This window comes from Eucyclogobius newberryi, unplaced genomic scaffold, assembly GCF_026437365.1.
Source record: "Eucyclogobius newberryi isolate DKJ021-1_F unplaced genomic scaffold, fEucNew1.0.hap1 SCAF_7, whole genome shotgun sequence".
Taxonomy (NCBI): domain Eukaryota; kingdom Metazoa; phylum Chordata; class Actinopteri; order Gobiiformes; family Gobiidae; genus Eucyclogobius; species Eucyclogobius newberryi.
The window spans coordinates 4,467,917-4,494,958 of NW_027316389.1; the positions used below are offsets into that span (position 1 = coordinate 4,467,917).

Genomic DNA, 27,042 nt, shown 5'->3' on the forward strand with positions numbered 1-27,042 from the left:
CATAAATAGCAATCAGACCTGAGGGGGCGGGGCGTTCAGACCTGAGGGGGCGGGGCGTTCAGACCTGAGGGGGCGGGGCGTTCAGACCTGGGGGGCGGGGCGTTCAGACCTGAGGGGGCGGGGCGTTCAGACCTGGGGGGCGGGGCGTTCAGACCTGAGGGGGCGGGGCGTTCAGACATGAGGGGGCGGGGCCTCCCTGAGTTTGGGCCCTGTCCTGCTTTTAAGTCTCATGATGCGCTTCTGTTTTTTGATTTGTTCCACAGACTTTTGGACTAAAACTTCAGATGTTTTATGGTCTGTTCCATGAATCAAAACATAATACGAGGATAAAAAGACGTCACCTGGTCCCGACGGTGGTCTGCAGCAGAGTGGCCAGGCCCGACACGAAGAAGATGGTGGAGATGAGCTGACTCTTGGCCACGTTGTTGTCTTTGATGCAGAGAGGTTCAGCCAAGATCAGAGGCACGGCAATAATCCCGCCAAACGCCAGGATGTAGTGCTGCCGACGAGAGGGGGAGGAGTTAGAACCATTGAGGGGGAGGAGTTAGGACCATTGAGGGGGAGGAGTTAGAACGATTGAGGAGGAGGAGTTAGAATGCTTGAGGAGGAGGAGTTAGAACGCTTGGGGAGGAGGAGTTAGAACGTTAGAGGAGGAGAAGTTAGAACGATTGAGGAGGAGTTAGGACACTTGAGGAGGAGGAGTTAGAACGTTAGAGGAGGAGGAGTTAGAACGTTTGAGGAGGAGGAGTTAGAACGTTTGAGGAGGAGGAGTTAGAACGTTAGAGGAGGAGGAGTTAGAACGATTGAGGAGGAGTTAGAACACTTGAGGAGGAGGAGTTAGAACATTAGAGGAGGAGGAGTTAGAACGTTTGAGGAGGAGGAGTTAGAACGCTTGAGGAGGAGGAGTTAAAAGTTAGAGGAGGAGGAGTTAGAACGTTGGAGGAGGAGTTAAAATGCTGGAGGAGGAGGAGTTAGAACGTTAGAGCAGGAGGAGTTAGGATGTTTGAGGAGAAGGAGTTAAAACGTTAGAGGAGGAGGAGCTAGAATGTTGGAGGAGGAGTTAGAACGCTTGAGGAGGAGGAGTTAGGACGTTTGAGAAGGAGGAGTTAGAACGTTAGAGGAGGAGGAGTTAGAACGTTTGAGGAGGAGGAGTTAGGTCGTTAGAGGAGGAGGAGTTAGGACGTTAGAGGAGGATGAGTCAGGACGTTTGAGGAGGAGGAGGAGGAGTTAGAACGTTAGAGGAGGAGGAGTTAGAAAGTTTGAGGAGGAGGAGTTAGAAAATTTGAGGAGGAGGAGTTAGAACCATTGAGGGGGAGGAGTTAGAACGTTTGAGAAGGAGGAGTTTGAACGTTGGAGGAGGAGGAGTTTGAACGTTTGAGGAGGAGGATTTAGAACGTTTGAGGAGGAGGAGTTAGAACGTTAGAGGAGGAGGAGTTAGAACGTTAGAGGAGGAGGAGTTAGGACGTTTGAGGAGGAGGAGTTAGAACGTTTGAGGAGGAGGAGTTAGGACGTTTGAGGAGGAGGAGTTAGAACCATTGAGGGAGAGGAATTAGAACGTTTGAGGAGGAGGAGTTAGGACGTTTGAGGAGGAGGAGTTAGGACGTTTGAGGAGGAGGAGTTAGAACCATTGAGGGAGAGGAATTAGAACGTTTGAGGAGGAGGAGTTAGGACGTTTGAGGAGGAGGAGTTAGGACGTTTGAGGAGGAGGAGTTTGAACGTTTGAGGAGGAGGAGTTTGAATGTTTGAGTGGGAGGAGTTAGGAACATTGAGGGGGAGGAGTTAGAACGTTAGAGGAGGAAGAGTTAGGACGTTTGAGGAGGAGGAGTTAGGACGTTTGAGGAGGAGGAGTTAGAACGTTTGAGGAGGAGGAGTTAGGACGTTTGAGGAGGAGGAGTTAGAACGTTTGAGGAGGAGGAGTTAGAACGTTAGAGGAGGAGGAGTTAGAACGTTTGAGGAGGAGGAGTTAGAACGCTTGAGGAGGAGGAGTTAAGACATTAGAGGAGGAGGAGTTAGAACGATTGAGGAGGAGGAGTTAGAACGATTGAGGAGGAGGAGTTTGAACGTTAGAGGAGGAGGAGTTAGAACCTTTGAGGAGGAGGAGTTAGAAGGTTGGAGGAGGAGGAGTTAGAACGTTAGAGGAGGAGGAGTTAGGACGTTTGAGGAGGAGGAGGAGTTAGAACGATTGAGGAGGAGGAGTTAGAACGTTAGAGGAGGAGGAGTTTGAACGTTAGAGGAGGAGGAGTTAGAAACTTAGAGGAGGAGGAGTTAGAACGTTAGAGGAGGAGGAGTTGGAACGTTAGAGGAGGAGGAGTTAGAACGTTTGAGGAGGAGGAGTTAGGACATTTGAGGAGGAGGAGTTAGGACTTTGAGGAGGAGGAGTTAGAACGTTTGAGGAGGAGGAGTTAGAACTTTTGAGGAGGAGGAGTTAGGACGTTTGAGGAGGAGGAGTTAGAACAGTTCAGGAGGAGGAGTTAGGACGTTTGAGGAGGAGGAGTTAGAACGTTTGAGGATGAGGAGTTAGGACGTTTGAGGAGGAGGAGTTAGAACGTTTGAGGAGGAGGAGTTAGAACGTTAGAGGAGGAGGAGTTAGAACGTTTGCGGAGGAGGAGTTAGAACGTTTGAGGAGGAGGAGTTAGGACGTTTGAGGAGGAGGAGTTAGGACGTTTGAGGAGGAGGAGTTTGAATGTTTGAGGAGGAGGAGTTAGGAACATTGAGGGGGAGGAGTTAGAACGTTAGAGGATGAGGAGTTAGGACGTTTGAGGAGGAGGAGTTAGAACGTTTGAGGATGAGGAGTTAGGACGTTTGAGGAGGAGGAGTTAGAACGTTTGAGGAGGAGGAGTTAGAACGTTAGAGGAGGAGGAGTTAGAACGTTTGCGGAGGAGGAGTTAGAAGGTTGGAGGAGGAGGAGTTAGAACGTTAGAGGAGGAGGAGTTAGAACGATTGAGGAGGAGGAGTTAGAACGTTGGAGGAGGAGTTAAAATGCTTGAGGAGAAGGAGTTAGAACGTTAGAGCAGGAGGAGTTAGGATGTTTGAGGAGGAGGAGTTAGATCGTTTGAGGAGGAGGAGTTAGAACGTTTGAGGAGGAGGAGTTAGGACATTTGAGGAGGAGTTAGAACGTTTGAGGAGGAGGAGTTAGAACGCTTGAGGAGGAGGAGTTGAGACGATAGAGGAGGAGGAGTTAGAATGATTGCGGAGGAGGAGTTAGAACGATTGAGGAGAAGGAGTTAGAAGGTTGGAGGAGGAGGAGTTAGAACGTTAGAGGAGGAGGAGTTAGAACGATTGAGGAGGAGGAGTTAGAACGTTAGAGGAGGAGGAGTTTGAACGTTAGAGGAGGAGGAGTTAGAACGTTAGAGGAGGAGGAGTTAGAAGGTTGGAGGAGGAGGAGTTAGAACGTTAGAGGAGGAGGAGTTAGAACGATTGAGGAGGAGGAGTTAGAACGTTGGAGGAGGAGTTAAAATGCTTGAGGAGAAGGAGTTAGAACGTTAGAGCAGGAGGAGTTAGGATGTTTGAGGAGGAGGAGTTAGATCGTTTGAGGAGGAGGAGTTAGAACGTTTGAGGAGGAGGAGTTAAAACGTTAGAGGAGGAGGAGTTAGAATGGTGGAGGAGGAGTTAGAACGCTTGAGGAGGAGGAGTTAGGACGTTTGAGAAGGAGGAGTTAGAACGTTAGAGGAGGAGGAGTTAGAATGTTGGAGGAGGAGTTAGAACGCTTGAGGAGGAGGAGTTAGGACGTTTGAGAAGGAGGAGTTAAAACGTTAGAGGAGGAGGAGTTAGAACGTTTGAAGAGGAGGAGTTAGGACGTTAGAGGAGGAGGAGTTAGGACGTTAGAGGAGGATGAGTCAGGACGTTTGAGGAGGAGGAGTTAGGACGTTTGAGGAGGAGGAGTTAGGACGTTTGAGGAGGAGGAGGAGTTAGAACGATTGAGGAGGAGGAGTTAGAACGTTAGAGGAGGAGGAGTTTGAACGTTAGAGGAGGAGGAGTTAGAAAGTTAGAGGAGGAGTTAGAAAGTTGGAGGAGGAGGAGTTAGAACGTTAGAGGAGGAGTTAGGACCATTGAGAAGGAGGAGTTAGGACCATTGAGGGGGAGGAGTTAGGACCATTGAGGGGGAGGAGTTAGGGCGTTAGAGGAGGAGGAGTTAGAACGTTAGAGGAGGAGGAGTTTGATTGTTTAAGGAGGAGGAGTTAGAACGCTTGAGGAGGAGGAGTTAAAACGTTTGAGGAGGAGGAATTAGAACGTTTGAAGAGGAGGAGTTTGAACGCTTGAGGAGGAGGAGTTAGAAAGTTAGAGGAGGAGGAGTTTGACTGTTAGAGGAGGATGAGTTTGAACCTTTGAGGAGGAGGAGTTAGAACGTTTGAGGAGGAGGAGTTAGAACGCTTGAGGAGGAGGAGTTAGAACGCTTGAGAAGGAGGAATTTGAACGTTGGAGGAGGAGGAGTTAGGTCCATTGAGGGGGAGGAGTTAGAACGTTAGAGGAGGAGGAGTTAGAACGTTGGAGGAGGAGGAGTTAGGACCATTGAGGGGGAGGAGTTAGAACGTTAGAGGAGGAGGAGTTAGAACGTTGGAGGAGGAGGAGGAGGAGTTAGAACGTTGGAGGAGGAGTAGTTTGAACGTTGGAGGAGGAGGAGCTAGAACGTTAGAGGAGGAGGAGTTAGAACGTTAGAGCAGGAGGAGTTAGAACGCTTGAGGAGGAGGAGTTAGAACGTTGGAGGAGGAGGAGTTTGAACGTTGGAGGAGGAGGAGTTAGAAAGTTTGAGGAGGAGGAGTTAGAACGTTAGAGGAGGAGGAGTTAGAACGTTGGAGGAGGAGGAGTTTGAACGTTGGAGGAGGAGGAGCTAGAACGTTAGAGGAGGAGGAGTTAGAACGTTAGAGCAGGAGGAGTTAGAACGCTTGAGGAGGAGGAGTTAGAACGTTGGAGGAGGAGGAGTTTGAACGTTGGAGGAGGAGGAGTTAGAACGTTAGAGGAGGAGGAGTTTGAACGTTGGAGGAGGAGGAGCTAGAACGTTAGAGGAGGAGGAGTTAGAACGTTAGAGCAGGAGGAGTTAGAACGCTTGAGGAGGAGGAGTTAGAACGTTGGAGGAGGAGGAGTTTGAACGTTGGAGGAGGAGGAGTTAGAACGTTAGAGGAGGAGTTTGAACGTTGGAGGAGGAGGAGTTAGAACGTTAGAGGAGGAGTTAGTACGTTGGAGGAGGAGGAGTTAGAACGTTGGAGGAGGAGGAGTTTGAACGTTGGAGGAGGAGGAGCTAGAACGTTAGAGGAGGAGGAGTTAGAACGCTTGAGGAGGAGGAGTTAGAACGTTGGAGGAGGAGGAGTTTGAACGTTGGAGGAGGAGGAGTTAGAACGTTAGAGGAGGAGGAGTTTGAACGTTGGAGGAGGAGGAGTTAGAACGTTAGAGGAGGAGGAGTTAGAACGTTGGAGGAGGAGGAGTTTGAACGTTGGAGGAGGAGGAGCTAGTACGTTAGAGGAGGAGGAGTTAGAAGGTTGGAGGAGCAAACAGGAGCAGACCTCCTTAAAAAGCCTCATGTTCACTCACAAACACATCATAGATTCAAACATTTTCATGCTCAAATTAAACATATTTTTAACATTAATACAACTTTAACCCTTTAAATGACACTTTTGTTTACAGAAACGTGCAAACTACGACACATGTGCATGTGCATTTGTGGAGGAGAAAGAGGACTGAGCAGCTCCGAACACTGAGCAGCTCCGAACACTGAGCAGCTCCGAACACTGGATTTAACACAGTTTCGATTGTTCTGCTTTTTCCACTGTTGTGACGCTTCGACCAATCAGAGCGAGCGAGCGCCTCCTCAGACTGATGCATGTGCAGCGCTCGGACTGAGCGGATTAGAGAAGAGCAGGAAGAGAGAATGTAGGAGGTGACGACAGAAACATCTCTGGGTAAAGAAAAGCCGCTTGTCCCTGTGGTAAACCGCAGACATGAGGCTGATGAGCATTAACTCCAGGATCCACAGACACAGACTTCATGAACCACAGACACAGACACAGACTTCATGAACCACAGACACAGACACACACTTCATGAACCACAGACACACACTTCATGAACCACAGACACAGACACACACTTCATGAACCACAGACACACACTTCATGAACCACAGACACAGACACACACTTCATGAACCACAGACACAGACTTCATGAACCACAGACACAGACACACACTTCATGAACCACAGACACACACTTCATGAACCACAGACACAGACACACACTTCATGAACCACAGACACACACTTCATGAACCACAGACACAGACTTCATGAACCACAGACACAGACACACACTTCATGAACCACAGACACACACTTCATGAACCACAGACACAGACACACACTTCATGAACCACAGACACACACTTCATGAACCACAGACACAGACACACACTTCATGAACCACAGACACACACTTCATGAACCACAGACACAGACACACACTTCATGAACCACAGACACACACTTCATGAACCACAGACACAGACACACACTTCATGAACCACAGACACAGACTTCATGAACCACAGACACAGACACACACTTCATGAACCACAGACACACACTTCATGAACCACAGACACAGACACACACTTCATGAACCACAGACACACACTTCATGAACCACAGACACAGACTTCATGAACCACAGACACAGACACACACTTCATGAACCACAGACACACACTTCATGAACCACAGACACAGACACACACTTCATGAACCACAGACACACACTTCATGAACCACAGACACAGACACACACTTCATGAACCACAGACACACACTTCATGAACCACAGACACAGACACACACTTCATGAACCACAGACACACACTTCATGAACCACAGACACAGACACACACTTCATGAACCACAGACACACACTTCATGAACCACAGACACAGACACACACTTCATGAACCACAGACACACACTTCATGAACCACAGACACAGACACACACTTCATGAACCACAGACACACACTTCATGAACCACAGACACAGACACACACTTCATGAACCACAGACACACACTTCATGAACCACAGACACAGACACACACTTCATGAACCACAGACACAGACACACACTTCATGAACCACAGACACAGACACACACTTCATGAACCACAGACACAGACACACACTTCATGAACCACAGACACACACTTCATGAACCACAGACACAGACACACACTTCATGAACCACAGACACACACTTCATGAACCACAGACACAGACACACACTTCATGAACCACAGACACAGACACACACTTCATGAACCACAGACACAGACACACACTTCATGAACCACAGACACAGACACACACTTCATGAACCACAGACACACACTTCATGAACCACAGACACAGACACACACTTCATGAACCACAGACACACACTTCATGAACCACAGACACAGACACACACTTCATGAACCACAGACACACACTTCATGAACCACAGACACAGACACACACTTCATGAACCACAGACACACACTTCATGAACCACAGACACAGACACACACTTCATGAACCACAGACACAGACACACACTTCATGAACCACAGACACAGACACACACTTCATGAACCACAGACACAGACACACACTTCATGAACCACAGACACACACTTCATGAACCACAGACACAGACACACACTTCATGAACCACAGACACAGACACACACTTCATGAACCACAGACACAGACACACACTTCATGAACCACAGACACAGACACACACTTCATGAACCACAGACACAGACACACACTTCATGAACCACAGACACAGACACACACTTCATGAACCACAGACACAGACACACACTTCATGAACCACAGACACACACTTCATGAATCACAGACACAGACACACACTTCATGAACCACAGACACACACTTCATGAATCACAGACACAGACACACACTTCATGAATCACAGACACAGACACACACTTCATGTGTTCATGATCAAAGCACATTCGCTCTATGATAATAAACTGTTACACGGGACATGAACGAGGACAGAGGAGACGAGGAGAGAGGAGTCGAGGAGAGAGGAGACGCTGGAAGAGACGAGGAGAGAGGAGACGAGGAGAGAGGAGACGCTGGAGGAGACAAGGAGAGAGGAGATGAGGAGAGAGGAGACGCTGGAGGAGACAAGGAGAGAGGAGATGAGGAGAGAGGAGACGCTGGAGGAGCTGAAGACAGAGGAGACGCTGGAGGAGATGAGGACAGAGGAGACGAGGAGAGAGGAGAGAGGAGACGCTGGAGGAGATGAGGGCAGAAGAGACGAGGAGAGAGGAGATGCTGGAGGAGACGAGGAGAGAGGAGACGCTGGAGGAGATGAGGACAGAAGAGACGAGGAGAGAGGAGACGCTGGAGGAGACAAGGACAGAGGAGACGATGAGAGAGGAGACGAGGAGAGAGGAGACGAGAAGAGAGGAGACGCTAGAGGAGACAAGGAGAGAGGAGACGAGGAGAGAGGAGACGCTGGAGGAGACGAGGAGAGAAGAGACGAGGAGAGAGGAGACACTGGAGGAGATGAGGAGAGAGGAGACGAGGAGACGAGGAGACGCTGAAGGAGATGAGGACAGAGGAGACGAGGAGATAGGAGACGAGAACAGAGGAGACGCTGGAGGAGATGAGGACAGACGAGACGAGGGGAGAGGAGACGCTGAAGGAGATGAGGACGGAGAAGACGAGGAGAGAGGAGACGCTGGAGGAGATGAGGACAGAGGAGATGAGGAGAGAGGAGACGAGGAGAGAGGAGACGAGAACAGAAGAGACGAGAACAGAGGAGACGAGGAGACGAGAACAGAGGAGACGAGGAGAGAGGAGACGCTGGAGGAGATGAGGACAGAGGAGACGAGGAGAGAGGAGACGCTGGAGGAGATGAGGGCAGAAGAGACGAGGAGAGAGGAGATGCTGGAGGAGACGATGAGAGAGGAGACGCTGGAGGAGATGAGGACAGAGGAGACAAGGAGAGAGGAGACGAGAACAGAGGAGACGCTGGAGGAGATGAGGACAGACGAGACGAGGTGAGAGGAGACGCTGAAGGAGATGAGGACGGAGAAGACGAGGAGAGAGGAGACGCTGGAGGAGATGAGGACAGAGGCGATGAGGAGAGAGGAGACGAGGAGAGAGGAGACGAGAACAGAGGAGACGAGGAGACGAGAACAGAGAAGACGAGGAGACGAGAACAGAGGAGACGAGGAGAGAGGAGACGCTGGAGGAGATGAGGACAGAGGCGATGAGGAGAGAGGAGACGAGGAGAGAGGAGACGAGAACAGAGGAGACGAGGAGACGAGAACAGAGGAGACGAGGAGACGAGAACAGAGGAGACGAGGAGAGAGGAGACGCTGGAGGAGATGAGGACAGAGGAGACGAGGAGAGCGGAGACGCTGGAGGAGAAGAGGAGACAGGAGACGAGGAGAGAGGAGACGAGAACAGAGGAGACGAGGAGAGAGGAGACGAGAACAGAGGAGACGCTGGAGGAGACTAGGACAGAGGAGACGAGGAGCGAGGAGACGAGAACAGAGGAGACGCTGGAGGAGACTAGGACAGAGGAGACGAGGAGCGAGGAGACGAGAACAGAGGAGACGCTCATTGTTCCTCACAGATCTTCAGGAGGAGAGAGGGAGCGAGAGGAGGAGAGGGAGCGAGAGGAGGAGAGGGAGCGAGAGGAGAGGGAGCGAGAGGAGGAGAGGGAGGGAAGAGAGGGAGTGAGAGCAGGAGAGGGAGGGAAGAGAGGGAGCGAGAGGACAGAGGGAGCGAGAGGAGGAGAGGGAGGGAGAGAGGGAGCGAGAGGAGGAGAGGGAGCGAGAGGAGGAAAGGGAGGGAAGAGAGGAGAGGGAGAGAGAGGAGGATAGTGAGGGAGCGAGAGGAGGAAAGGGAGGGAAGAGAGGAGAGGGAGAGAGAGAGGAGAGGGAGAGAGGGAGCGAGAGGAGGAGAGGGAGCGAGAGGTGAAGATTGATTTTTGAACCCGGATTCCACAAACGGAGATGTCACTGCATCTGGAGAATGACTTGACTCCGGAGCATTCTCCTCGTCCGGGGCCAAACTCCAACAACCAGGTCCTATTGCAGAATATCCCGTTTTTCAGGTTTATAATTACACTTCCTGTTTGTAATTGATGACATCACACAAGGAAATTACCCAGAAAACACTGGGACAAAACTATTTATTAATTTGACAAATACGAGAGCGACTTTATTTTTGAGTCAAAAATAATAATGTATGCATAAACTTTGACTGGAGTGTCCCTGGTGTGATGTCACTTCCTGTCCCTGGTGTGATGTCACTTCCTGTCCCTGGTGTGATGTCACTTCCTGTCCCTGTTGTGATGTCACTTCCTGTCCCTGTTGTGATGTCACTTCCTGTCATTTTCTGCAGATTTTTCAAAGTTTTCTCCACAAATACCTGCTCGATCGGTGTAAAACTGAGGCACTTTAAACAGGAAGTCTGTGTATTTCAAATATGAGTTCATTAGTACTGACATTTGCCTAAGAGTCATGTACACACAGTATTTGTAGTCAGTATGTGTACATGGATATTAGGGATGTCACAATATCAAAGGTTAGAGTTACGATTCTTGAGAAAAACATCACAATGTAACGATTCTTCACGATTATTGAGACTGTGACGAAACAACATTGTCTCCTGCTCAGACATGTGACTGTTCCTCAAGTTTGTGACTTTACGGACAATAAACTTCTTTACATTTATCTCTATTCTTTGCTCCAGAAAGGCGTGTGATTGGAGCGTCTGCACCTGAAGTACGCTTGTCGCTTATGAAATATATTCACGTCTTTTGTTTTTCTCCCCCGACTTTCTAGATTTATGTCGGCTTTGACGACCAGCGTTAGCCGCGCTCACGTTAGCCGCGCGCTCACGTCAGCCGCGCTCACGTTAGCCGCGCGCTCACGTTAGCTGCGCTCACCTCAGCCGCGCGCTCACGTCAGCCGCACTCACGTTAGCCGCGCTCACGTCAGCCGCACTCACGTTAGCCGCGCTCACGTTAGCCGCGCTCACGTCAGCCACACTCACGTTAGCTGCGCTCACCTCAGCCGCACTCATGTTAGCCGCGCGCTCACGTCAGCCGCGCTCACGTTAGCCGCGCTCACCTCAGCCGTGCTCACGTCAGCCGCGCGCTCACGTCAGCCGCACTCACGTTAGCCGCGCTCACGTCAGCCGCACTCACGTTAGCCGCGCTCACGTTAGCCGCGCTCACGTCAGCCGCACTCACGTTAGCCGCGCTCACGTTAGCCGCGCGCTCACGTCAGCCGCGCTCACGTTAGCCGCGCTCACCTCAGCCGTGCTCACGTCAGCCGCGGGCTCACGTCAGCCGCACTCACGTTAGCCGCGCTCACGTTAGCCGCGCTCACGTTAGCCGCGCGCTCACGTCAGCCGCGCTCACGTTAGCCGCGCTCACATTAGCCGCGCTCACGTCAGCCGCGCGCTCACGTCAGCCGCACTCACGTTAGCCGCGCTCACGTTAGCCGCGCGCTCACGTTAGCCGCGCACTCACGTTAGCCGCGCGCTCACGTTAGCCGCGCTCACGTTAGCTGCGCGCTCACGTCACCCGCGCTCATGTTAGCCACGCTCACATTAGCCGCGCTCACATTAGCCACGCTCACGTCAGCCGCGCTCACGTCAGCCGCGCTCACATTAGCCGCGCTCACATCAGCCGCGCTCACGTTAGCCGCGCTCACATTAGCCACGCTCACGTCAGCCGCGCTCACGTTAGCCGCGCTCACATTAGCCGCGCTCACGTCAGCCGCGCTAACTTTAGCCGCGCTCACATTAGCCGCGCTCACGTCAGCCGCGCGCTCACGTTAGCCGCGCTCACGTTAGCCGCGCTCACGTTAGCCGCGCTCACATTAGCCGCGCGCTCACGTTAGCCGCGCTCACATTAGCAGCGCTCACATTAGCTCAGACAGGAGGGTTAGTGCTGAGCGAGTGTCGCGTTTGAAGGATGGTGAAAGACGAGAGGAACATTTTGCTCTGAAACCGGAGCTGGTGAAAAGCCCAGACCGTCTGCGGTGGCGAGACCACGTGCTTCCGTTTACCGTCTTCCAAACGGACACAGATGTGGGAACTTCTTGATGAATAGTTTCGACACAGAACGTCATCAAAATACTTTATTTTTGGAGTATAAATGTGCATCAAAATATTGCGACAGAGGCTCATATAGTTTAGCACTCGATCTTTATCAATAGTGGTGATCATCGGGGCCACAAGGGAAAAAGGTTGGAGAGATGCGGCTGCTGCGATGCGGCTGCAGCGATGCGGCTGCTGCGATGCGGCTGCTGCGATGCGGCTGATGCGATGCGGCTGCTGCGATGCGGCTGCTGCGATGCGGCTGATGCGATGCGGCTGCTGCGATGCGGCTGCAGCGCTGCGGCTGCTGCGATGCGGCTGCTGCGATGCGGCTGCAGCGCTGCGGCTGCTGCGATGCGGCTGCTGCGATGCGGCTGCTGCGATGCGGCTGCTGCGATGCGGCTGCTGCGATGCAGCTGCAGCGATGCGGCTGCTGCGATGCGGCTGCTGCGATGCGGCTGCAGCGCTGCGGGTGTAACTGCTGTTATAGGTCTCTGCGTTGGACTGTTGGATGGATGAATAATCTTTGGAAATCCTCTGGCTCAATGTTTGTTTCTCCCTTTTTTTTATTTAAAAATGCAAATAATACGTAAGATAAAACCAAATCTATGTTTTAAATTACTTTAGAAAAAGAGTAACACTTCACCTTTAACCTTTAACCTCCAGCCTCAGTTTATGAAATAGTCGATATTCAAACACTGAAAAGCTTAAAAAAGCCAGTTCAGTGTAAAATGGCCTAAATGAGTGGAGTGGTTCACCTGGAATCCGAGCAGGATGCAGAGGTACCAGGGCGGGCGGTCGCTCAGGGCGTAGACCAGGTCCAGGTCCTTGGCCTCGTCCTTCTCCGTGTGTGGCTCGTGGTCCTGGGTCGGCTGTGGCTCTTCATCACTGCTCTTGTCCTGGACCAAAGCACAGGCGGCGGTTCAACAACAGCTTTGACAAATCACATTCTGGCTCATTCATAGCTTCAAATAAAGGAAAATATTTAAGCGCGTCATCCGTTTAGCGCCCGGCAACTCGGACCACAGCCCGATATAGTCTTTTCCATCCCAACAAAATACACCTTTAAAGCCTTTTCTTCTGAGAATGCTTTTATCTGGGTTCAGATCTGGAATCAATCTGAATTAGGGCGGACGGGAGGAGGTGGATTCTGGCGCCGCGGTGGTCGGGTGTTCGGTGTGCAGGCCGCGCATAAAGCAGGCGTGTGTTTGTAAAGCAGAGATGGACGAGGCAGCTCCGGTTAAGCGGATGATTTAAAGGGTCTGCACTTGACTAACGGTTAATAGAGGATTGTAAAAGCGGCTCTTTTGACACTGCAATGCAGCAAATGTGCTCATATTTACAAGAAAACATTGCCTTTCAAAGTGATTTTCACACCATGAAAGAAAGAAGTCCTTATTTCAATCATTCCAAACTGTTCGGACCATTGACCGTGTTCTCATGCACACGTTTGGGGCCCGACAAAGCTCGATCAAGCCCCAAAACGCTCAGTCGAGCCCCAAAACGCTCAGTCGAGCCCGACAACGCTCAGTCGAGCCCGACAACGCTCAGTCGAGCCCGACAATGCTCAGTCGAGCCCCAAAACGCTCAGTCGAGCCCGACAACGCTCAGTCGAGCCCCAAAACGCGACAACGCTCAGTCAAGCCCCAAAACGCTTAGTCGAGCCCGACAACGCTCCTCCAGCTGGAGCAGAGTTGTTTCCCAATTTAAAGACCTGTTTTGTTTACCTCTGTTTTAACCTGAAATGCTTGTATTTAATCTACTTTTTGAGGCAGTAACTTTTTTTAAAAGGAACTAGTAATGAGTCATTCATTGTTTTTCAAAGTAATTGCCTAGACAAATATTATGCACTATATGTGTTGTTATTTACCTTTAAACACGCTTTGAAAAACCTATTTTGGCTTCTTATCTCAAAAAAGAAACAAAAAACACATTTACAGTTGTCGTAGCCTTAAGCCACTTTACATTAAGTCGATTTTAGTCGCGCGGCGAACGCGTCCTGCGTTTTTGCGGCTCGAGCTTTGGACGAGGTGTCCAAAGCGTCCAAAGCGTCCGATGCAGAAAAGTTGAGCTTTGTTCAACTTGTCTGTGTCGGACGCGGCGCAGCAGCCAATCAGAAATCATGTGACCCGGAAGAAGACCCAAAACAAACCCGCAACGATAAAAAAAAATCCTTAAGACGCAGCTCTTGGAGCAAATAATGAGATTGACTAAACTCTGCTCAGCTCTGAAGCATCTGCAGGTCCCAGAGGGGCCCCGGGGCCCATCACCTCCACTTATGGACTCCCGGATGTGGCCGCGCAGTCGTAAAGCTCGTTATTAGTCTGGAGGTGATTTATGGAGTTAAAAACAGCAGAAGATTCTCAGAGCCACGTCACAGGTAGAGCATGACGTCACAGGTAGAGCATGACATCACAGGTAGAGCATGACATCACAGGTAGAGCATGACGTCACAGGTAGAGCATGACATCACAGGTAGAGCATGACATCACAGGTAGAGCATGACGTCACAGGTAGAGCATGACATCACAGGTAGAGCATGACATCACAGGTAGAGCATGACGTCACAGGTAGAACATGACATCACAGGTAGAGCATGACATTACAGGTAGAACATGACATCACAGGTAGAGCATGATATCATAGGTAGAGCATGACATCACAGGTAGAACATGACATCACAGGTAGAGCATGACATCACAGGTAGAACATGACATCACAGGTAGAGCATGACATCACAGGTAGAGCATGACGTCACAGGTAGAGCATGACGTCACAGGTAGAACATGACGTCACAGGTAGAGCATGGCATCACAGGTAGAGCATGACATCACAGGTAGAACATGACATCACAAGTAGAGCATGACATCACAGGTAGAACATGACATCACAGGTAGAACATGACATCACAGGTAGAGCATGACGTCACAGGTAGAACATGACGTCACAGGTAGAGCATGACATCACAGGTAGAACATGACATCACAGGTAGAGCATGACATCACAGGTAGAACATGACATCACAGGTAGAACATGACATCACAGGTAGAGCATGACATCACAGGTAGAACATGACATCACAGGTAGAGCATGACGTCACAGGTAGAACATGACGTCACAGGTAGAGCATGACATCACAGGTAGAACATGACGTCACAGGTAGAACATGACGTCACAGGTAGAGCATGACATCACAGGTAGAGCATGACATCACAGGTAGAACATGACATCACAGGTAGAACATGACATCACAGGTAGAGCATGACGTCACAGGTAGAGCATGACGTCACAGGTAGAACATGACGTCACAGGTAGAACATAACGTCACAGGTAGAATATGACGTCACAGGTAGAACATGACGTCACAGGTAGAACATGATGTCACAGGTAGAACATGACATCACATGTAGAATATGAAATCACAGGTAGAACATGAAGTCACAGGTAGAACATGACGTCACATGTAGAACATGAAATCACAGGTAGAGCATGACATCACAGGTAGAACATGACGTCACAGGTAGAACATGACGTCACAGGTAGAGCATGACATCACAGGTAGAGCATGACATCACAGGTAGAACATGACATCACAGGTAGAACATGACATCACAGGTAGAGCATGACATCACAGGTAGAGCATGACGTCACAGGTAGAACATGACGTCACAGGTAGAACATAATGTCACAGGTGGAATATGACGTCACAGGTAGAACATGACGTCACAGGTAGAACATGACGTCACAGGTAGAACATGACATCACATGTGGAACATGACATCACATGTAGAACATGACGTCACAGGTAGAACATGACGTCACAGGTAGAACATAACATCACAGGTAGAGCATGACGTCACAGGTAGAGCATGACGTCACAGGTAGAACATGACATCACAGGTAGAGCATGACATCACAGGTAGAGCATGACATCACAGGTAGAACATGACATCACAGGTAGAGCATGACATCACAGGTAGAGCATGACGTCACAGGTAGAACATGACGTCACAGGTAGAACATGACGTCACAGGTAGAGCATGACATCACAGGTAGAGCATGACATCACAGGTAGAACATGACATCACAGGTAGAGCATGACATCACAGGTAGAACATGACATCACAGGTAGAACATGACATCACAGGTAGAGCATGACGTCACAGGTAGAACATGACGTCACAGGTAGAGCATGACATCACAGGTAGAACATGACATCACAGGTAGAGCATGACATCACAGGTAGAACATGAAATCACAGGTAGAACATGACATCACAGGTAGAGCATGACATCACAGGTAGAACATGACATCACAGTTAGAGCATGACGTCACAGGTAGAACATGACGTCACAGGTAGAGCATGACATCACAGGTAGAACATGACGTCACAGGTAGAACATGACATCACAGGTAGAGCATGACATCACAGGTAGAACATGACATCACAGGTAGAACATGACATCACAGGTAGAGCATGACATCACAGGTAGAGCATGACGTCACAGGTAGAACATGACGTCACAGGTAGAACATAACGTCACAGGTAGAATATGACGTCACAGGTAGAAAATGACGTCACAGGTAGAACATGATGTCACAGGTAGAACATGACATCACATGTAGAATATGAAATCACAGGTAGAACATGAAGTCACAGGTAGAACATGACGTCACATGTAGAACATGAAATCACAGGTAGAACATGACATCACAGGTAGAACATGAAATCACAGGTAGAACATGAAGTCACAGGTAGAACATGACGTCACATGTAGAACATGAAATCAGAGGTAGAACATGACATCACAGGTAGAACATGACATCACAGGTAGAACATGACATCACAGGTAGAACATAACGTCACAGGTAGAACATGACGTCACAGGTAGAACATGACGTCACAGGTAGAACATGACATCACAGGTAGAACATGACGTCACAGGTAGAACATGACATCACATGTGGAACATGACATCACATGTAGAACATGACATCACATGTAGAACATAACGTCACAGGTAGAACATGACGTCACAGGTAGAACATGACATCACATGTGGAACATGACATCACATGTAGAACATGACATCACAGGTAGAACATGACATCACATGTTGAACATGACATCACATGTAGAACATGACGTCACTGGTAGAACATGACGTCACAGGTAGAACATAACATCACAGGTAGAACATGATGTCACAGGTAGAACATGACTTCACAGGTAGAACATGACATCACAGGTAGAACATGACATCACAGGTAGAACATGAAATCACAGGTAGAACATGAAGTCACAGGTAGAACATGACGTCACATGTAGAACACAAAATCACAGGTAGAACATGACATCAGAAGTAGAACATGACATCACAGGTAGAACATGACATCACAGGTAGAACATGACGTCACAGGTAGATTATGACGTCACAGGTAGAACATGACGTCACAGGTAGAACATGACATCACAGGTAGAACATGACGTCACAGGTAGAACATGACATCACATGTGGAACATGACATGACATGTGGAACATGACATCACATGTAGAACATGACATCACATGTAGAACATAACGTCACAGGTAGAACATGACGTCACAGGTAGAACATGACGTCACAGGTAGAACATGACATCACAGGTAGAACATGACGTCACAGGTAGAACATGACGTCAAAGGTAGAACATGACATCACATGTGGAACATGACATCACATGTAGAACATGACATCACAGGTAGAACATGACATCACATGTGGAACATGACATCACATGTAGAACATGACGTCACAGGTAGAACATGACGTCACAGGTAGAACATGATGTCACAGGTAGAACATAACATCACTGGTAGAACATGATGTCACAGGTAGAACATGACGTCACAGGTAGAACATGACATCACAGGTAGAACATGACATCACAGGTAGAACATGACATCACAGGTAGAGCATGACATCACAGGTAGAGCATGACGTCACAGGTAGAGCATGACATCACAGGTAGAGCACGACATCACAGGTAGAGCATGACGTCACAGTTAGAACATGACATCACAGGTAGAGCATGACATCACAGGTAGAACATGACATCACAGGTAGAGCATGACATCATAGGTAGAGCATGACATCACAGGTAGAACATGACATCACAGGTAGAGCATGAGATCACAGGTAGAACATGACATCACAGGTAGAGCATGACGTCACAGGTAGAACATGACGTCACAGGTAGAGCATGACATCACAGGTAGAACATGACATCGCAGGTAGAGCATGACATCACAGGTAGAACATGACATCACAGGTAGAACATGACATCACAGGTAGAGCATGACGTCACAGGTAGAACATGACATCACAGGTAGAACATGACATCACAGGTAGAGCATGACGTCACAGGTAGAACATGACGTCACAGGTAGAGCATGACATCACAGGTAGAACATGGCGTCACAGGTAGAACATGACATCACAGGTAGAACATGACATCACAGGTAGAGCATGACATCACAGGTAGAACATGACATAACAGGTAGAGCATGACATCACAGGTAGAGCATGACATCACAGGTAGAGCATGACATCACAGGTAGAACATGACATCACAGGTAGAGCATGACATCACAGGTAGAACATGACATCACAGGTAGAACATGACATCACAGGCAGAGCATGACATCACAGGTAGAGCATGACATCACAGGTAGAGCATGACGTCACAGGTAGAACATGACATCACAGGTAGAGCATGACATCACAGGTAGAGCATGACGTCACAGGTAGAACATGACATCACAGGTAGAGCATGACATCACAGGTAGAGCATGACATCACAGGTAGAGCATGACATCACAGGTAGAACATGACATCACAGGTAGAGCATGACATCACAGGTAGAGCATGACGTCACAGGTAGAACATGACGTCACAGGTAGAACATGACGTCACAGGTAGAGCATGACATCACAGGTAGAGCATGACATCACAGGTAGAACATGACATCACAGGTAGAGCATGACATCACAGGTAGAACATGACATCACAGGTAGAACATGACGTCACAGGTAGAGCATGACGTCACAGGTAGAACATGACGTCACAGGTAGAGCATGACATCACAGGTAGAACATGACATCACAGGTAGAGCATGACATCACAGGTAGAACATGACATCACAGGTAGAGCATGACATCACAGGTAGAGCATGACATCACAGGTAGAACATGACATCACAGGTAGAGCATGACGTCACAGGTAGAACATGACGTCACAGGTAGAACATGACATCACAGGTAGAACATGACGTCACAGGTAGAACATGACGTCAAAGGTAGAACATGACATCACATGTGGAACATGACATCACATGTAGAACATGACATCACAGGTAGAACATGACATCACATGTGGAACATGACATCACATGTGGAACATGACATCACATGTAGAACATGACGTCACAGGTAGAACATGACGTCACAGGTAGAACATGATGTCACAGGTAGAACATAACATCACTGGTAGAACATGATGTCACAGGTAGAACATGACGTCACAGGTAGAACATGACATCACAGGTAGAACATGACATCACAGGTAGAACATGACATCACAGGTAGAGCATGACATCACAGGTAGAGCATGACGTCACAGGTAGAGCATGACATCACAGGTAGAGCACGACATCACAGGTAGAGCATGACGTCACAGTTAGAACATGACATCACAGGTAGAGCATGACATCACAGGTAGAACATGACATCACAGGTAGAGCATGACATCATAGGTAGAGCATGACATCACAGGTAGAACATGACATCACAGGTAGAGCATGAGATCACAGGTAGAACATGACATCACAGGTAGAGCATGACGTCACAGGTAGAACATGACGTCACAGGTAGAGCATGACATCACAGGTAGAACATGACATCGCAGGTAGAGCATGACATCACAGGTAGAACATGACATCACAGGTAGAACATGACATCACAGGTAGAGCATGACGTCACAGGTAGAACATGACATCACAGGTAGAACATGACATCACAGGTAGAGCATGACGTCACAGGTAGAACATGACGTCACAGGTAGAGCATGACATCACAGGTAGAACATGGCGTCACAGGTAGAACATGACATCACAGGTAGAACATGACATCACAGGTAGAGCATGACATCACAGGTAGAACATGACATCACAGGTAGAGCATGACATCACAGGTAGAGCATGACATCACAGGTAGAGCATGACATCACAGGTAGAACATGACATCACAGGTAGAGCATGACATCACAGGTAGAACATGACATCACAGTTAGAACATGACATCACAGGCAGAGCATGACATCACAGGTAGAGCATGACATCACAGGTAGAGCATGACGTCACAGGTAGAACATGACATCACAGGTAGAGCATGACATCACAGGTAGAGCATGACGTCACAGGTAGAACATGACATCACAGGTAGAGCATGACATCACAGGTAGAGCATGACATCACAGGTAGAACATGACATCACAGGTAGAGCATGACGTCACAGGTAGAGCATGACGTCACAGGTAGAACATGACGTCACAGGTAGAACATGACGTCACAGGTAGAGCATGACATCACAGGTAGAGCATGACATCACAGGTAGAACATGACATCACAGGTAGAGCATGACATCACAGGTAGAACATGACATCACAGGTAGAACATGACGTCACAGGTAGAGCATGACGTCACAGGTAGAACATGACGTCACAGGTAGAGCATGACATCACAGGTAGAACATGACATCACAGGTAGAGCATGACATCACAGGTAGAACATGACATCACAGGTAGAGCATGACATCACAGGTAGAGCATGACATCACAGGTAGAACATGACATCACAGGTAGAGCATGACGTCACAGGTAGAACATGACGTCACAGGTAGAGCATGACATCACAGGTAGAACATGACGTCACAGGTAGAACATGACGTCACAGGTAGAGCATGACATCACAGGTAGAGCATGACATCACAGGTAGAACATGACATCACAGGTAGAACATGACATCACAGGTAGAGCATGACATCACAGGTAGAGCATGACGTCACAGGTAGAACATGACGTCACAGGTAGAACATAACGTCACAGGTAGAATATGACGTCACAGGTAGAACATGACGTCACAGGTAGAACATGATGTCACAGGTAGAACATGACATCACATGTAGAACATGAAATCACAGGTAGAACATGAAGTCACAGGTAGAACATGACGTCACATGTAGAACATGAAATCACATGTAGAACATGACATCACAGGTAGAACATGAAATCACAGGTAGAACATGAAGTCACAGGTAGAACATGACGTCACATGTAGAACATGAAATCACAGGTAGAACATGACATCACAGGTAGAACATGACATCACAGGTAGAACATGACATCACAGGTAGAACATAACGTCACAGGTAGAACATGACGTCACAGGTAGAACATGACGTCACAGGTAGAACATGACATCACAGGTAGAACATGACGTCACAGGTAGAACATGACATCACATGTGGAACATGACATCACATGTAGAACATGACATCACATGTAGAACATAACGTCACAGGTAGAACATGACATCACATGTGGAACATGACATCACATGTAGAACATGACGTCACAGGTAGAACATGACGTCACAGGTAGAACATGACGTCACAGGTAGAACATAACATCACAGGTAGAACATGATGTCACAGGTAGAACATGACGTCACAGGTAGAACATGACATCACAGGTAGAACATGACATCACAGGTAGAACATGACATCACAGGTCAGGGACATCACAGGTAGAACATGACACCACAGGTAGAACATGACATCACAGGTAGAACATGACATCACAGGTAGAACATGACGTCACAGGTAGAACATGATATCACAGATAGAACATGACATCACAGGTAGAACATGATGTCACAGGTAGAGCATGACGTCACAGATAGAGCATGACGTCACAGGTAGAACATGACATCACAGGTAGAACATGACGTCACAGGTAGAACATGACATCACAGGTAGAACATGACGTCACAGGTAGAACATGATATCACAGATAGAACATGACATCACAGGTAGAACATGACGTCACAGGTAGAGCATGACGTCACAGGTAGAGCACGACGTCACAGGTAGAACATGACGTCACAGGTAGAGCATGACGTCACAGGTAGAACATGACGTCACAGGTAGAACATGACGTCACAGGTAGAACATGACATCACAGGTAGAACATGACGTCACAGGTAGAACATGACGTCACAGGTAGAACATGACATCACAGGTAGAACATGACATCACAGGTAGAACATGACGTCACAGGTAGAACATGACATCACAGGTAGAACATGACGTCACAGGTAGAACATGACGTCACAGGTAGAACATGACGTCACAGGTAGAACATGACATCACAGGTAGAACATGACGTCACAGGTAGAACATGACATCACAGGTAGAACATGACATCACAGGTAGAGCATGACGTCACAGGTAGAACATGACATCACAGGTAGAACATGACATCACAGGTAGAGCATGACGTCACAGGTAGAACATGACGTCACAGGTAGAGCATGACATCACAGGTAGAACATGGCGTCACAGGTAGAACATGACATCACAGGTAGAACATGACATCACAGGTAGAGCATGACATCACAGGTAGAACATGACATCACAGGTAGAGCATGACATCACAGGTAGAGCATGACATCACAGGTAGAGCATGACATCACAGGTAGAACATGACATCACAGGTAGAGCATGACATCACAGGTAGAACATGACATCACAGTTAGAACATGACATCACAGGCAGAGCATGACATCACAGGTAGAGCATGACATCACAGGTAGAGCATGACGTCACAGGTAGAACATGACATCACAGGTAGAGCATGACATCACAGGTAGAGCATGACGTCACAGGTAGAACATGACATCACAGGTAGAGCATGACATCACAGGTAGAGCATGACATCACAGGTAGAACATGACATCACAGGTAGAGCATGACATCACAGGTAGAGCATGACGTCACAGGTAGAACATGACGTCACAGGTAGAACATGACGTCACAGGTAGAGCATGACATCACAGGTAGAGCATGACATCACAGGTAGAACATGACATCACAGGTAGAGCATGACATCACAGGTAGAACATGACATCACAGGTAGAACATGACGTCACAGGTAGAGCATGACGTCACAGGTAGAACATGACGTCACAGGTAGAGCATGACATCACAGGTAGAACATGACATCACAGGTAGAGCATGACATCACAGGTAGAACATGACATCACAGGTAGAGCATGACATCACAGGTAGAGCATGACATCACAGGTAGAACATGACATCACAGGTAGAGCATGACGTCACAGGTAGAACATGACGTCACAGGTAGAGCATGACATCACAGGTAGAACATGACGTCACAGGTAGAACATGACGTCACAGGTAGAGCATGACATCACAGGTAGAGCATGACATCACAGGTAGAACATGACATCACAGGTAGAACATGACATCACAGGTAGAGCATGACATCACAGGTAGAGCATGACGTCACAGGTAGAACATGACGTCACAGGTAGAACATAACGTCACAGGTAGAATATGACGTCACAGGTAGAACATGACGTCACAGGTAGAACATGATGTCACAGGTAGAACATGACATCACATGTAGAACATGAAATCACAGGTAGAACATGAAGTCACAGGTAGAACATGACGTCACATGTAGAACATGAAATCACATGTAGAACATGACATCACAGGTAGAACATGAAATCACAGGTAGAACATGAAGTCACAGGTAGAACATGACGTCACATGTAGAACATGAAATCACAGGTAGAACATGACATCACAGGTAGAACATGACATCACAGGTAGAACATGACATCACAGGTAGAACATAACGTCACAGGTAGAACATGACGTCACAGGTAGAACATGACGTCACAGGTAGAACATGACATCACAGGTAGAACATGACGTCACAGGTAGAACATGACATCACATGTGGAACATGACATCACATGTAGAACATGACATCACATGTAGAACATAACGTCACAGGTAGAACATGACATCACATGTGGAACATGACATCACATGTAGAACATGACGTCACAGGTAGAACATGACGTCACAGGTAGAACATGACGTCACAGGTAGAACATAACATCACAGGTAGAACATGATGTCACAGGTAGAACATGACGTCACAGGTAGAACATGACATCACAGGTAGAACATGACATCACAGGTAGAACATGACATCACAGGTCAGGGACATCACAGGTAGAACATGACACCACAGGTAGAACATGACATCACAGGTAGAACATGACATCATAGGTAGAACATGACGTCACAGGTAGAACATGATATCACAGATAGAACATGACATCACAGGTAGAACATGATGTCACAGGTAGAGCATGACGTCACAGATAGAGCATGACGTCACAGGTAGAACATGACATCACAGGTAGAACATGACGTCACAGGTAGAACATGACATCACAGGTAGAACATGACGTCACAGGTAGAACATGATATCACAGATAGAACATGACATCACAGGTAGAACATGACGTCACAGGTAGAGCATGACGTCACAGGTAGAGCACGACGTCACAGGTAGAACATGACGTCACAGGTAGAGCATGACGTCACAGGTAGAACATGACGTCACAGGTAGAACATGACGTCACAGGTAGAACATGACATCACAGGTAGAACATGACGTCACAGGTAGAACATGACGTCACAGGTAGAACATGACATCACAGGTAGAACATGACATCACAGGTAGAACATGACGTCACAGGTAGAACATGACATCACAGGTAGAACATGACGTCACAGGTAGAACATGACGTCACAGGTAGAACATGACATCACAGGTAGAACATGACATCACAGGTAGAACATGACGTCACAGGTAGAACATGACATCACACATGGAGGAGATTCAGAACGGAGTGTTTCTGAGGCTCGGAGGGGAGAGGACTTTATCAAACTGTGAATGAAGCTGAACGTGTTCTAGACGAGTTTGTGACGAGGAACAGAGCGAGAACAAACAAACCCAAGCGTCTCCTTCCTCTCTATCTCTCCCCCTCTCTCCCTCTCTCTCTCTCCTTCTCTCTCTCCCTCTCTCTCGCTCTCTCTCTACCTCCCTCTCTCCCCCTCTCTCTCTCTCTCTCTCCCCCTCTCTCTCTCCCTCTCTCTCTCTCTCTCTCCCCCTCTCTCTCTCTCTCTCTCTCTCTCTCCCTCTCTTTGTCTCTCTCTCTCCCCCTCTCACTCTCTCTCTCTCCCTCTCTCTATCTCTCTCTCTCCCCCTCGCTCTCTCTCCCCTCTCTCTCCCTCTCTCTGTCTCTCTCTCTCTCTCTCCCTCTCTCTGTCTCTCTCTCTCTCTCCCCCTCGCTCTCTCTCTCCCCTCTCTCTCCCTCTCTCTGTCTCTCTCTCTCTCTCTCCCTCTCTCTCTCTCTCTCTCTCTCTCTCCCCCTCGCTCTCTCTCCCCTCTCTCTCCCTCTCTCTGTCTCTCTCTCTCTCTCTCCCTCTCTCTGTCTCTCTCTCTCTCTCTCTCCCCCTCGCTCTCTCTCTCCCCTCTCTCTCCCTCTCTCTGTCTCTCTCTCTCTCTCTCCCTCTCTCTGTCTCTCTCTCTCTCTCTCCCTCTCTCTCTCTCTCTCTCTCTCTCCCCCTCGCTCTCTCTCCCCTCTCTCTCCCTCTCTCTGTCTCTCTCTCTCTCTCTCCCTCTCTCTGTCTCTCTCTCTCTCCCTCTCTCTGTCTCTCTCTCTCTCTCCCCCTCTCTCTGTCTCTCTCACTCTGCGGTTTATAAAAACACAACTTTAGCTGAAAGCAGGTCCTAAATTTTCCGAGGCAAAAGAACGGGGGGCCGAGCTCTCTTTAAATTGCCGTGGTCGGTGGAGCGGTTGACCCCATCCCCCCTTCACCTCGACTCGCCCCAAAATCCCTGAGCGTCCGCCCGTCCACGTGCTCGGCTTTGAAGCTCGTGGAAAAAGCCATATTTCCAAGTCAAATGAATCCAAAGGAGGACGTGAAGCAGAGGCTGGAGTTCGGGTGTGGTCCTCCCGGAGATGGCGCTGTTTCGGGTGTGGTCCTCCCGGAGATGGCGCTGTTTCGGGTGTGGTCCTCTTTCAGGCCCCCACTCGTGACATGTTCGGCCCCCCACACGTGACATGTTCAGTCCCCCACACGTGATATGTTTGGGCCCCCCACACATGACACGTTCGGCCCCCCACACGTGACATGTTCGGGCCCCCCACACGTGACATATTTGGCCCCCCCACACGTGACATATTCGGGCCCCCACACGTGACATATTCAGCCCCCCACTCGTGACATGTTCAGGTCCGCGTTCGCCCCCTGCAGGTCCGCGTTCGCCCCGTGCAGGTCCGCGTTTGCCCTGTGCAGGTCCGCGTTCGCCCCCTGCAGGTCCGCGTTTGCACCATGCAGGACCGCGTCCGTGTTCGCCCCCTGCAGGTCCGCGTTCACCCCCCACAGGTCCGCCTTCGCCCCCTGCAGGTCCGCGTTCGCCCCCTGCAGATCCTTGTTCGCCCCCCGCAGATCCGCGTTCGCCCCCTGCAGGTCCGCGTTCGCCCCCCGCAGGTCCGCGTTCGCCCCCTGCAGGTCCGCGTTCGCCCCCCGCAGGTCCGCGTTCGCCCCCGGCAGATCCGCGTTCGCCCCCTGCAGGTCCGTGAAGACACTCCGGAACTTTCGATCCGATCTTTACAGTCATTAAATAATACATTTTCTCTCGTTTGCAGGTTCAGTCCCGGTTTTAATCCTGGTTTGGACTCCGGTAGCGAACGATTTCACGCTAACG

At 49.0% G+C, this 27,042-nt stretch overlaps 1 protein-coding gene across 1 annotated transcript in view; it reads right to left on the reverse strand.

The window, feature by feature from the left end:
• Positions 1 to 27,042, reverse strand: part of LOC140349299 (solute carrier family 23 member 1) — a 115,401-nt gene that overhangs the window by 78,285 nt on the left and 10,074 nt on the right. The window contains exons 2-4 of the mRNA XM_072435581.1: positions 26,553 to 26,903; positions 12,882 to 13,022; positions 342 to 499 (exon numbers count right to left, since the gene is read on the reverse strand). Coding sequence (XP_072291682.1) covers positions 342 to 499; positions 12,882 to 13,022; positions 26,553 to 26,903 — 650 coding nt within the window. The remainder of the gene's footprint in view (positions 1 to 341; positions 500 to 12,881; positions 13,023 to 26,552; positions 26,904 to 27,042) is intronic.